This window comes from Hylobates moloch, unplaced genomic scaffold (assembly GCF_009828535.3).
Source record: "Hylobates moloch isolate HMO894 unplaced genomic scaffold, HMol_V3 SCAFFOLD_27, whole genome shotgun sequence".
Lineage (NCBI taxonomy): Eukaryota > Metazoa > Chordata > Mammalia > Primates > Hylobatidae > Hylobates > Hylobates moloch.
This window is the reverse complement of record NW_026652302.1, coordinates 4737476-4751235: the sequence shown is the minus strand read 5'-3', so window position 1 is coordinate 4751235 and position 13760 is coordinate 4737476. Positions and strand designations below refer to the sequence as shown.

Sequence of the window (13760 nt, the reverse complement as noted above, 5' to 3'; positions counted from 1 at the left end):
CTCTCCAGCATCTGTTGTTTCCTGACTTTTTAATAATCGCCATTCTACCTGGTGTGAGATGGTATCTCATTGTGGTTTTGAATTGCATTTCTCTAATGACCAGTGATGATGAGCTTTTTTTCATGTTTGTTGGCCACATAAATGTCTTCTTTTGAGAAGTGCCTGTTCATATCCTTCACCTACTATTTGATGGAGTTGTTTGTTTTTTCTTGTAAATTCGTTTAAGTTCCTTGTAGATTCAGGATATTAGCTCTTTGTCAGATGGATAGATTGCAAAAACTTTCTCCCAGTCTCTAGGTTACCTGTTCACTATGATGGTACTTTCTTTTGCTCTGCAGAAGCTCTTTAGTTTATAGATCTTATTTGTCAATTCTGGCTTTTTTTGCCATTGCTTTTGGTGTTTTAATCAAGAAGTCTTTGCACATGCCAGTGTCCTGAATGGTATTGCCTAGGTTTTCTTCTAGGGTTTTTATGGTTTTAGGTCTTATGTTTAAGTCTTTAATCCATCTCGAGTTAATTTTTGGATAAGGTGTAAGGAAGGGGTCCAGTTTCAGTTTTTTGCGTATGGCTAGCCTGTTTTCCCAACACCATTTATTAAATAGGGAATCCTTTCCCCATTGCTTGTTTTTGTCAGGTTTGTCAAAGATCAGTTAGTTATAGATGTGTGGTGTTATTTGTGAGGCCTCTGTTCTGTTCCATTGGTCTATATATCTGTTTTGGTACCAGTACCATGCTGTTTTGGTTACTGTAGCCTGATAGTGTAGTTTGAAGTCAGGTGGATGCCTCCAGCTTTGTTCTTTTTGCTTAGGATTTTCTTGGCTATATGGGCTCTTTTTGGTTCCGTATGAAATTTAAAGTGTTTTTTTTCTAATTCTCTGAAGAAAGTCAATGGTAGTTTGAGGGGAATAGCATTGAATTTAAAAATTACTTTGAGCAGTATGGCCATTTTCACGATATTGATTCTTCCTATCCGTGAGCATGGAATGTTTTTCCATTTATTTGTGTCCTCTCTTATTTCCTTGAGCAGTGGTTTGTAGTTCTCCTTGAAGAGGTCCTTCACATCCCTTGTAAGTTGTATTCCTAGCTATTTAATTCTCTTTGTAGCAACTGTGAATGAGAGTTCACTCATGATTTGGCTCTCTATTATTGTGTATAGGAATGCTTGTGATTTTTGCACATTGATTTTGTATCCTGAGACTTTGCTGAAATTGCTTATCAGCCTAAGGAGTTTTTGGGCTGAGACTATAGAGTTTTCTAAATATACAATTATGTCATCTGCAAACAGAGACAATTTGACTTCTTCTCTTCCTATTTGAATACGCTTTATTTCTTTCTCTTGCCTGATTGCCCTGGCCAGAACTTCCAATACTATGTTCAATAGCAGTGGTGAGAGAGGGCATCCTTGTCTTGTGCCGGTTTTCAAAAGGAATGCTTTCAGCTTTTGCCCATTCAATATGATATTGGCTGTGGCTTTGTCATAAATAGCTCTTATTATTTTGAGGTATGTTCAGTTAATACCTAGTTTATTTAGTGTTTTTTTAGCATGAAGGGGTGTTGAATTTTATCGAAGGCCTTTTCTGCATCTATTGAGATAATCATGTGGTTTGTGTCATTGGTTCTGCTTATGTGATGGATTATATTTATTGATTTGTGTATTGATTACATTTATTGATTTGCACTGAACTAGCCTTGCATCCCAGAGATGAAGCCAACTTGATCATGGTGGATACACTTTTTGATATGCTGCTGGATTCAGTTTGCCAGTATTTTATTGAGGATTATCGCATTGATGTTCATCAGGGATATTGGCCTGAAATTTTCTTTTTTTTGTTTTGTCTCTGCTAGGTTTTGGTATCAGGATGATGCTGGCCTCATAAAATGAGTTAGGGAGGAGTCCCTTTTTTTCTATTGTTTGGAATAGTTTCAGAAGGAATGGTACCAGCTCCTCTTAGTAGCTCTAGTAGAATTCAGCTGTGAATCCATCTGGTCCTGGGCTTTTGTTGGTTGGTAGGCTATTAATTATTGCCTCCATTTCAGAACTTGTTGTTGGTCTATTCAGGGATTCAACTTCTTCCAGGTTTAGTCTTGTGAGGATGTGTGTGTCCAGGAATTTACCCATTTCTTCTACATTTTCTAGTTCATTTTTGTAGAGGTGCTTATAGTATTTTCTGATGGTAGTTTGTATTTCTGTGGGATCATTGGTGATATCCCCTTTATCTTTTTTTGTGTGTGACTATTTGGTTCTTCTTTCTTTTCTTGTTTATTAGTCTGGCTAGTGGCTTATCTATTTTGTTAATCTTTTCAAAAAACCAGCTCCTGGGTTCACTGATTTTTTTGAAGGGTTTTTGTGTCTCTATCTCCTTCAGTTCTGCTCTGCTCTTAGTTATTTCTTGTCTTCTGCTAGCTTTTGAATTTGTTTGCTCTTGCTTCTCTAGTTCTTTTAATTGTGATATTAGGGAGTCGATTTTAGACCTTTCCTGCTTTCTCATGTGGGCAGTTAGTGCTATAGGTTTCCCTGTAAACACTGCTTTAGCTGTGTCCTAGATTCTGTTATGTTGTGTCTTTGTTCCCATTGGTTTCAAAGAACTTACTTACTTCTGCCTTAATTTTGTTATTTACCCAGAAGTCATTCAGGAGCAGGTTGTGCAGTTTCCATGTAGTTGTGCGGTTTTGAGTGAGTTTCTTAATCCTGAGTTCTAATTTGATTGCACTGTGGTCTGAGAGACTGTTTGTTATGATTTCTATTCTTTTGCATTTGCTGAGGAGTGTTTTACTTCCAATTATGTGGTCAATTTTGGAATAAATGCTATGTGATGCTGAGAAGAATGTATATTCTGTTGATTTGGGGTGGAGAGTTCTGTAGATGTCTATTAGGTCCGTTTGGTCCAGAGCTGAGTTCAAGTCCTGAATATCCTTGTTAATTTTCTGCCTCACTGATCTGTCTAATATTGACAGTTGGGCATTAAAGTCTCCGCCTAATATTGTGTGGAAGTCTAAGTCTCTTCGTAGGTCTCTAAGAACTTACTTTATGAATCTGGGTGCTCCTGTAATGGGTGCATATATATTTAGGATAGTTAGCTCTTCTTGTTGCATCGATCCCTTTACCATTATGTAATGCCCTTCTTTGTCTTTTTTGATCTTTGTTGGTTTAAAGTCTGTTTTATCAGAGATGAGGATTGCAAGCCCCGCATTTTTTTTTTTTTTTTTTTTGCTTTCCATTTGTTTGGTAAATATTCCTCCATTCCTTTATTTTGAGTCTATGTGTGTCTTTGCACATGAGATGGGTCTCCTAAATACAGCACACTGATGGGTCTTGGCTGTTTATCCAGTTTTCCAGTCTGTGTCTTTTAATTGGGGCATTTAGCTCATTTACATTTAAGGTTAATATTGTTATGTATGAATTTGATCCTGTCATTATGATGTTAGCTGGTTATTTTGCCCATTAGTTGATGCAGTTTCTTCATAGTGTCCATGGTTTTTACATTTTGGTATGTTTTTGCAGTGGCTGGTACTAGTTTTTCATTTCCATATTTAGTGCTTCCTTCAGGAGTTCTTGTAAGGCAGGCCTGGTGGTGACAGAATATCTCAGCATTTGCTTGTCTGTAAAGGATCTTATTTCTCCTTTGCTTATGAAGCTTAGTTTGGCTGGATATGAAATTCTGGGTTGAAAATTCTTTTCTTTAAGAACATTGAATGTTGGCCCCCATTCTCTTCTGGCTTGTAGGTTTTCTGCAAAGCGATCTGCATTAGTCTGATGGGCTTCTCTTTGTAGGTAACCTGACCTTTCTCTCTGGCTGCCCTTATCATTTTTTCCTTCATTTCAACCTTGGTGAATCTGACGATAATGTGTCTTGGGGTTGCTCTTCCCGAGGAGGAGTATCTTTGTGGCATTCTCTGTATTTTCTAAAGTTGAATGTTGGCCTGTCTTGTTAGGTTGGGGGAGTTCTCTTGCAGAATATCTTGAAGTGTGTTTTCCAACTTGGTTTCATTCTCCCTGTCACTTTTGGGTACGCCAATCAAATGTAGGTTTGGTCTTTTCACATAGTCTCATATTTCTTGGAGGCTTTGTTTGTTCATTTTCATTCTTTTTTCTCTAATCTTATCTTCACACTTTATTTTATTAAGTTGATCTCCAATCTCTGATATCCTTTCTTCCACTTGATCGATTCATCTATTACTTGTGTATGCCTCATGAAGTTTTCGTGCTGTGTTTTCAGCTTTATCAGGTCATTTATGTTCTTCTCTAAATTGGTTATTCTAGTTAGCAGTTTCTGTAACCTTTTATCAAGGTTCTTAGCTTCCTTGCATTGGGTTAGAACATGCTCCATTAGCTTGGAGGAGTTTGTTATTACCCACTTTCTGAAGCCTACTTCTGTCAATTCATCAAACTCATTTTCCATCCAGTTTCCATCCAGTTCTGATTCTTTGGAGGAGAAGAGGCATCCTGGTTTTTGGAATTTTCAGCATTTTTGTGCTGGTTTTTCCTTATCTTTGTGGATTTATCTACCTTTGATCTTTGATGTTGGTGACCTTTGAATGGGGTTTTTGCATGGTCGTTCTTTTTGTTGATGTTAATGTTGTTGCTGTTTGTTAGTTTTCCTTCTAACAGTCAGGCCCCTCTGCTGCAGGTCTCCTGGAGTTTGCTGGAGGTCCACCCCAGACCCTGTTTGCCTGGGTATCAGCAGTGGAAGCTGCAGAATAGCAAAGATTGCTCCCTGCTCCTTCCTCTGGAAGCTTTGTTCCAGAGGGACACTCGACATATACCAGCTGGAGCTCTCCTATATTAGGTGTCTGTTGACCCGTGCTGGGAGGTTTCTCCCAGTCAGGAGGCACGGGGGTCAGGGACCCACTTGAGGAGGCAGTCTGTCCCTTAGCAGAGTTCGAGCTCTGTGATGGGAGATCCACTGCTCTCTTCAGAGCTGGCAGGCAGGAATGTTTAAGTCTGCTGGAGCTTTGCTCACAGCTGCCCTTTCCCCCACATGCTGTGTCCCAAGGAGATGGGAATTTTCTCTATAAGCCCCTGGCTGGGGCTGCTGCCTTTCTTTCAGAGATGGCTGGCCCAGAGAGTAGGAATCTAGAGAGACAGTCTGGCTACAGAGGCTTTTCTGAGCTGTGGTGGGTTCTGCCCAGTTTGAACTTCCTGGAGGCTTTGTTTACACTGTGAGGGGAAAACTGCCTACTCAAGCCTCAGTAATGGCAGATGCCCCTCTCCCCACCAAGCTCCAGCATTCCAAGTCAACTTCAGACTGCTGTCCTGGCAGCGAGAATTTCCAGTCGTTGGATCTTTGCTTGCTGGGCTCCATGGGGGTGGAATCTGTTGAGCTAGACCACTTGGCTCCCTGGCTTCAGTTCCCTTTCCAGGGGAGTGAATGGTTCTGTCTTGCTGGTGTTCCAGGCACCACTGGGGTATGAAAAAAAAAAAACACCTGCAGCTAGCTCGGTGTCTCCCCAATCGGCCACCCAGTTTTGTGCTTGAAACCCTGGGCCCTGGTGATGTAGGCACCCGGGCAATCTCTGGGTCTGTGGGTTGCGAAGACCTTGAAAAAAGTGTAGTATCTTGGCTGGATAGCACCATACCTCACGGCACAGTCCCTCATGGCTTCCCTTGGCTGGGGGAGGGAGTTCCCCAACCCCTCGCGCTTCCCTGGTGAAGCGACGCCCTCCGTGGGTTGCACCCGCTGTCTAACCAGTTACAGTGAGATGAACCAAGTACCTCTGTTGGAAATGCAGAAATCGCCTGCATTCTGTATTGGTCTTGCTGGAAGCTGCAGACTGGAGCTGTTCCTATTTGGCCATCTTGCCAACCACCTCCTCTACTAACTCTTTTATAGTTTCATCTTTTTACCTTTAATGCACTAATCTTTCCAGAATTTATTTGGGTGTATTTCATGAGGTAAGGCTCTAACCGTCTTTCCAAAAGGATAACCAATTATCTTAGCACTATTGGTTGAGTAATCAACCTTGTCCCCATGGATTTGACATGCTAACTTCATAAATTCTTATTTTCCTGTTGCCTTTCATTGTTCTCTGCTCCACTGATCTGGCCCCATGAAATGTACCAGTTTTTAGACTGTTTAGCCATGTTTTATAGTATATTTTAACTGCAGTTAATGGATTCCTTCTCTTTATGCTTCATTTTTGGTATATATCTTATATGAACTTTAGAATTTTTATTGTTAAATTCTTAAATTCTATTGGAAATTTTGATTTGAATTGCCTTAAATTCATACATTTGTTTAGTGCAGAATTGATATGTTTGTTAACGTTAATTCTGTTTGGTAACATATATGTCTCATTTTTCTCCTAAATTCTTTCACATTCCTACATAATGTTTTGATTTTTTTCTTTATAAACATTATTCGTATATGCACAGGAGTTTATTCCTACACATCTATTTTTATTGCTATGTAAAAATATACTTTTCTTTTTTTTACAGAGTGCTTATTGTTGGTACATAGGTGATATTGATTTTATATATTTAATTTTTAAACATCCATGTTTGTGTACTCATAAATTCAATTGGTTTTTCAGCGGATTCTCGTAGCTTTTTTAGGTAAAGACTGAAAGAAATGAAAAATTTGTTTCTTTTGGAACAATATGCTCTCAAGTTCCCATTTAATCTTATTTCAGAATTGAAATAATAAATATGATATATACAAGTCACAAATTCACAGCACATCTCTTCATTAGAGTAAACCAAATGAAACATCAGTATGTATTAATAACATAACCACCATCTTTTTATCATTGTCTTTTCAGATTTAAGGAACATTAAGATTTCACAACATTTTAATATATTTGCACTTAAAGATTATGTAAAATTATTTTCAATGCAAACCTTAAATAATATTTTCATTTCTGAATACTGTTTTGATTCCATAACTTAAATATCGCTATTTTCAATGTAATCTTTTTTACTATAAAAAAGGATGTGTACTATTTAGATGTAATTACTTGTAGTTCTTTATTTTTTATAGTTCTTAAATGCTATTCTAGTCAATCATTACATACCCACTGAAGAAATGAAAGATTCTTATTAATAATTGCTGAGAGCATGGCTATTGAGTATCCTTTATTTGTTCCCCCCTTGCTAGAGAAGAACATTGGAAAGTAGTATTTCAGTTCCTTCATAAATATACCAGTAATTGACATGGCCAAGTGAGTGTTTAAACCTGGACTCACCTGTGAATTTGTAATTGGTATGCTTTCCAAGGTGTGATTTAATGTAGAAATATAAACTTGAGCTCCTTAAAATGATTGGTTTAAATATTGATTTAAAAAATAGTCAATAGTAGCAGTAGGGTAGATACATGCATATTGCTTGTTGATTGAAAGGGCATACCATCCAGAGTATTATCTTTGCACTTATGACAGTTGTAAGACCAAAGCTTAGACTTGCTGTTCTCTTGTGAATTACTTACATGAAATTTTTTTTGTAATGTTTATTCATCATATTATATGTGAAATCACCCAGCTATAAGATGTTATCCTTGCAAGTACCTATAGTACACATCTATAGTTTCCTCTGGTAATCTAGGAGAAAAATTCATTGTGAATTTTTTTAAGTTGTGCGTTCTAGGATCCTTCTGTTTTGCCAGCCTGTGGTTACTGAAAATGAAATTGAGCCTTTGCATTTAGAGTGATGATGAAGGTAATTGGCATTCATATGTAATAAATGGATTTATATTTAAATAAATGAAATAATTGCTTTCCCACAGCTGAGTGTGTTACACTCATTGGTATGTGTTGAATTACACATTTTGTTTTCCATTTGGAACTTAAGAATTCTTACTATGTTAATAAGTTTGGGAATTTTGTAAACTTTGACATTGTAAATTATCTAGGGGGTCATGGACTATCATGGACTACTTTGTATATGTGGCAGAAAAGTTTTTAATAATTTAAGGTTGCATACACTTTTACAATATTCTGAAGGATCAAGTAGGTCTTGGTGTTTTTATTTTCTAGAATGTTCTGAGGGATCTGGAAAAGAGAAAAGCTGATTTAAATACCATCACAGAGAGTAGTGCTGCCCTGCAAAACTTGATTGAGGGCAGTGAGCCTATTTTAGAAGAGAGGCTCTGTGTCCTTAATGCTGGGTGGAGCCGAGTTCGTACCTGGACTGAAGATTGGTGCAATACCTTGATGGTATGTCTCAGGAAAAAGTTGATGAAATCTTCTCCTCTCTTCTAGTTATTTTTTAAATGAATACAACTTTGATTAAATTTCAAATCCTGTTTACTGTGTGTCACAGTGATGTTTTGCTTGTGAATTAATTTCATTAGACTAGGTTTTATTTTTTCTTTGGAAAGGTAATAACTAGAAAGAATTTACAGTGTTTCTAAATATTCATGATCTGCATGGAATGAGGTACTTTCATATTTTAGGAAATGCACCTTATTTGTTTTATTTTAATGATTTCATATTGTATTTGGTTTTCATACTATCAGAAGCTATTTTTATATATAATCTTTATAGTGTTTGAATAATGGCTTACTGGTTAAGAGCACAGGTTCTAGCATCTGATGGCCTATGTAAAAATTTTCACTACTAGCTCGGTAACATTGGTCAAGTTACTTAAACATTCTCTAAACCTCAGTTGTTTGATTTGTAAAATGGACATTATTATATCTATCTCATACAGTTTTGCAATGATTAATTATGAGCCTTAAACATGTAGTGCTCTTAAATAACTATATGCAAAACAACCAATTTTAGATTTTGCTATGATTATAATTATTAAATATTGTATATGTGTTAGTCTTTGGTTATGCCACTACTCTGTAAATTATCTCGTGGAAATAGTTACCACTTAATTTTTATAGTGGTTTTATGTTCCTATGATACTAACTGTGAATATATGGCCACCCCACCCTCCTCTGCTGAGGAAGGCATTGTCATTTATAAATTTTTTTTTAATTCTGAAATACCTGAGATAGGACTTTTATCAAATTTATAGAATTACTAGGTAATGGATAGAGACATCAAAAATACATTATTGTGTGTTTGAATATTTATTTAAATTCATCAGGATGTGTAGGGCAATGAAGAGCATGGGCTTTGCTCATGATCTCTAACAGATTTATATCCACAGTCCATGACTTATTATCTGCTTAACCTTAGCTAAGTTACTTAATGTTACTAAGCTTCAATTTCCATATGTACAGAATGAGAACAAAGGTATATACCTAACAGAGTTGTTAAATATTGAATATAATAGTGAATATGAGATTCTTGGCTCAAGAATATGCTCATTAAATATTTTATATATTAATTTTTAATTACTAGCTTTATTTCACATTCTTATGGCCCTTATTTCTGTATTCTTCAGTCTATACCTTTCAAACTCTCCATTCAAGCAGTATCTTTCTTGTGCTGTTAGAACATTTGATTACCTGCTTAATAGGGGTAAACAAGTCTGGCGCTCATCAGTTCTACCTACTTAGAATCCAGATCACTGTTGATATTTTCTCATATCATTTATTAGTTCACATTTTCTTTTTTTTAATGTTTATTTTAAGTTCAGGGGTACAAGTGCAAGTTTCTTTTATTTTTATATCGTTTATTTGTTCACTTTTTTTTTTTTTTTTTTGAGGCTAGGTGTCACTCTGTCACCCATGCTGGAGTGCAGTGGTATGATCATGGGTCACTGCAACCTCGACCTCCCCAGGCTCAGGTGATCCTTCCACCTCAGCCTTGTGAGTAGCTGGGACTACCGTCATGCACCACCACACCTGGCTAATTTTTTTATTTTTTGTAGAGGGGGGTTTCACCATGTTGTTCAGGCTGGTCTTGAATTCCTGAGGTCAAGTAATCCTCCCATCGGGACCTCCCAAAGTACTGGATTACAGGCGTGAGCCACCACACCCAGCCTACATTTTCTTTTTTCAACTATTTTTCAGATAGATTAATAATTTCTTTCTTTGTAAAAACTTTTACTGTCTAAGCATTTTCCAGTTTCTTTTATCTCACAAAATATAATTGCTAAAGGTTAATTTCATCATAAGCCTTGTTACCCTTTTTGGTCACACTCTAACTTCTTGCCTTAGATTAACTGTTTTTCCCAGTCATAATCTGCTTAACTCTTGCTTCTGTTTTCAAATATGTTCTGTCAAGCACATTTCATGTCCTGTTTCAGTACATCTTGCTGTGGTCTGTGCCAGATGTAATATTAAGGGCTGGTGATACTGAGGTAAGGAGACAAAGGCACTGTCCTTTGAGCAGAGCATACAGAATCTTTTTCAATTCATATTTTCATCATTTTAAAAAATTATTCCTTAAATGAGTTTTTAAAAAATATGGGCCAGGTGCAGTGGTGCACACCTGTAATCCCAGCACTTTGGGAGGCTGAGGCGGGTGGATCACAAGGTCAAGAGATCGAGACCATCGTGGCCAACATGGTGAAACCCCGTCTCTACTAAAAATACAAAAATTAGCTGAGTGTGGTGGTGCACGCCTGCAGTCCCATCTACTTGGGAGGCTGAGGCAGGAGAATCACTTGAACCCGGAAGGTGGAGGTTGCAGTGAGCTGAGATTGTGCCACTATACTCCGGCCTGGCGACAGAGTAATACTCCATCTAAAAAAAAAAAAAAAAAAAAAAGATTGAAGAGGGTAAATCAGATCAGTTGTAATATAAGAATAAGGAATAAGAGATGAACTTGCATTGAAATTGAAAAAGAAACTTTCACCTTTTATTCTGCTTCAACTTTTTATTGTGTTGAGGTGTAAATCAAATAAATTTAAAAAGTGTTAAGCACCATAGTTATGCATTTTTAGGAATGAGATTTATTCACTGAAGAAGAGCCCTGCAGGAAGGTGAAAGCTCTTCTTTAAATTCATGATTCAGTTTGCTCTTTGAAGGTCTTTTAAATCTCTTTTAAGATTATCATCTTAAATATTTCATATGGTTATGTAAGCATTTTATTAATTCCTTTGTAGAACCATCAGAACCAGCTAGAAATATTTGATGGAAATGTGGCTCACATAAGTACCTGGCTGTATCAAGCTGAAGCTCTATTGGATGAAATTGAAAAGAAACCAGCAAGTAAACGGGAAGAAATTGTGAAGGTAGCAAACATAGAGACATCAGTAACACTTTTGGGAGTGGAATGTTTCATTGTCATGTTTTCTCCTGTGGAATGCTCTAAATTACTTATGCTCTCATTCCTCCCAAGCATTAGATTCATTAACATTTATTTTGATGAGAGAAACTGAGACAATAAGAGACAAACTCAATAACAGACGAACTTGAATTGAAATTGAAAGACTAGTAAGAGATTTCAGCACAATCAACCAGAGTAAGAGCTATTCACATAAGATGCCAATGAGTCTTGCTTACTTTTGTATTCTCCATTGAGTGCTGCTTACTTCTGTATTCTCCAGTGAGTCTTACTTACTTTTGTATTCTCCAATGAGTCTGTCTTACTTCTGTACTCTCCAACGAGTCTTACATACTTTTGTATTCTCTAGCGAGTCTCACTTCTGTATTTCCACTGAGAGTTACTTACCTCTGTGTTCTCCAATGAGTCCTACGTGAACAGCTCTCACCTGGTTGATTATGCTGAAATCTCTTACTGGGGATCCCAGATATTTATTTAAACTCCCTTTCATTCTGTATAAGCATCACACTCATGTTTGGGTTTGATTTTTCCCATGAGATAATTTTGTGTTTTCTTATACTTAGCGTTTAGTATCTGAGCTGGATGATGCCAGCCTCCAGGTTGAAAATGTCCGCGATCAAGCCCTTATTTTGATGAATGCCCGTGGAAGCTCAAGCAGGGAGCTTGTAGAACCAAAGTTAGCTGAGCTGAATAGGAACTTTGAAAAGGTGTCTCAACATATCAAAAGTGCCAAAGTGAGTAATTATGTTTTTAGAGTAAACCATTTTTCCTATGGGTATGTATCTAAATGATAGTCATACAGTACATACATCAACAATTTTTGTTTTGTTGTTTTAATTTTATTATTTTCTCTCTCTGTCACCCAGACTGGAGTGCAGTGGCATGATCTCACTGCAACCTCCGCCTTCTGGGTGCAAGCTATTCTCGGGCCTCAGCCTCCCGAGTAGCTGGGATTACGGGCAACTGCCACCATGCCCAGCTAAATTTTGTGTTTTTTTCAGGAGAGATAGGGTTTCACCATCTTGGCCAGGCTGGTCTCGAGCTGCTGACCTCAAGTGATCTACCCGCCTTGGCTCCCAAAGTGCTGGGATTACAGGTGTGAGCTGCTGCACCCAGCCAACAATTTTTAAATTAAAATGTTTTTAATCACTTTTTCTTTGAATGGAGCATTTGTCCGTATTTAGTTGTGATTGTGGGTACGAAGGAGAGAAAACAAGCAATTAGTATTGAAGAAAATAACCTATTTGAGAAAAGATTTCAAAGACTCAGTCAAAGGTTAGAATTGGTTATGAAATGATGAAACTAATTCCCAAGCTACGGGTGAATATTAAACCCTTTATTTTATGGTCACACTCTATGTATGTGTTCACATTGCACACATCACAGAACTTGTTTTTTGTGTTTTACATGATGACAGATCTAAAAGTTACAGATAATTTCACAGTTTAATCCTAATGTAGGAAAGTACTACCTGATTTTATAAATTTAAAAAAGAGCTTTAGACATTTAATTAACAGGGTAATAAATAGGAGCTTTATGAGAGAGTGCTACTTTTCCCATACTTAGCCAACCCCAGATGGTATTTATCTGCATTTAATTTTATTAAAATTGTTTTATTGAGTTTTAGTTAAACAAATATAAAATTTTTCTACGTAGATGTTATCTGAAAAGATGACATTGAGAAATATGCACTTCTTTGACATTTGTATATGAAAATCCAAGGGGAATTCTACTGAGGAAACTTAACTGGAAGACATTCTGTGAGGTGTCCCTGCGCTGGGGGCTGGGTGGCTGTTCTTCCTTTCTGTGGCCATGGTAAGGATAGTTTCTGGATCATGGCCATAGTTTCCTGCTGTGCTCGCATGTGGTCTCCAAATCCACGCCACAACACTCCCGGCAGCCACAATGAATTGCAACACTATGTCACATCCCTGGCTAGAGTTTGGAGAAAACAGGTAATTCAGAGAAGTCTGAACTGGTAAAATCATTGCCATATAAATGAATGAAACCGAAGTTAGCTGAGCTGAATAGGAAAGTCAATTAAAAAAATGTTAGCTTCTCTCTTGACACCCCGTCTCTCTGATTAATGATGGAAAGTCAAATTAAAAATCTATTTTCAGAGAATTCTTTTCCTTCTACAGTTGCTAATTGCTCAGGAACCATTATCATACCAATGTTTGGTCACCACTGAAACATTTGAAACTGGTGTGCCTTTCTCTGACTTGGAAAAATTAGAAAATGACTTAGAAAATATGTTAAAAGTTGTGGAAAAACACTTGGAATCCAGTGACGAAGATGGAAAGGTTGGTTCAAGGAGATTTCAAAACCATGGTGTTCTCATTTTTCTTCTCTATTAATTTTATTTTTATGTCAGTGATGTTTACCCATATAATCTGTCAAACATGATGAAACAGATTCAAATGTGGTTTTTTTCTGTATGTCAATGTAAGTCACATGATTTATGTGCTTAAAAAGAAAATAGACACAGTTTCTGAACCAGACATAATCCTTAGTATTATCTAATGTTTGCTAAACTCTCTTTGAGATATTTTATCTTCAAATGTAAAATATCTTTTAAAAAACATAAATTTTTTGATCATTCAGGTTAATATATCTTGACTTACACCATACTAAGTAAG

At 36.9% G+C, this 13760-nt stretch overlaps 1 protein-coding gene across 6 annotated transcripts in view; it reads left to right on the top strand.

Moving 5' to 3' along the window:
• LOC116463082 (utrophin) overlaps positions 1 to 13760 on the top strand; it is a 565754-nt gene that overhangs the window by 210396 nt on the left and 341598 nt on the right. For all 6 annotated transcript variants that reach the window (XM_032146039.2, XM_032146038.2, XM_032146037.2 and 3 more), the window contains exons 34-37: positions 7969 to 8148; positions 10940 to 11068; positions 11685 to 11855; positions 13263 to 13424. In XM_032146039.2, the coding sequence (XP_032001930.1) occupies positions 7969 to 8148; positions 10940 to 11068; positions 11685 to 11855; positions 13263 to 13424 (642 nt within the window). The remainder of the gene's footprint in view (positions 1 to 7968; positions 8149 to 10939; positions 11069 to 11684; positions 11856 to 13262; positions 13425 to 13760) is intronic.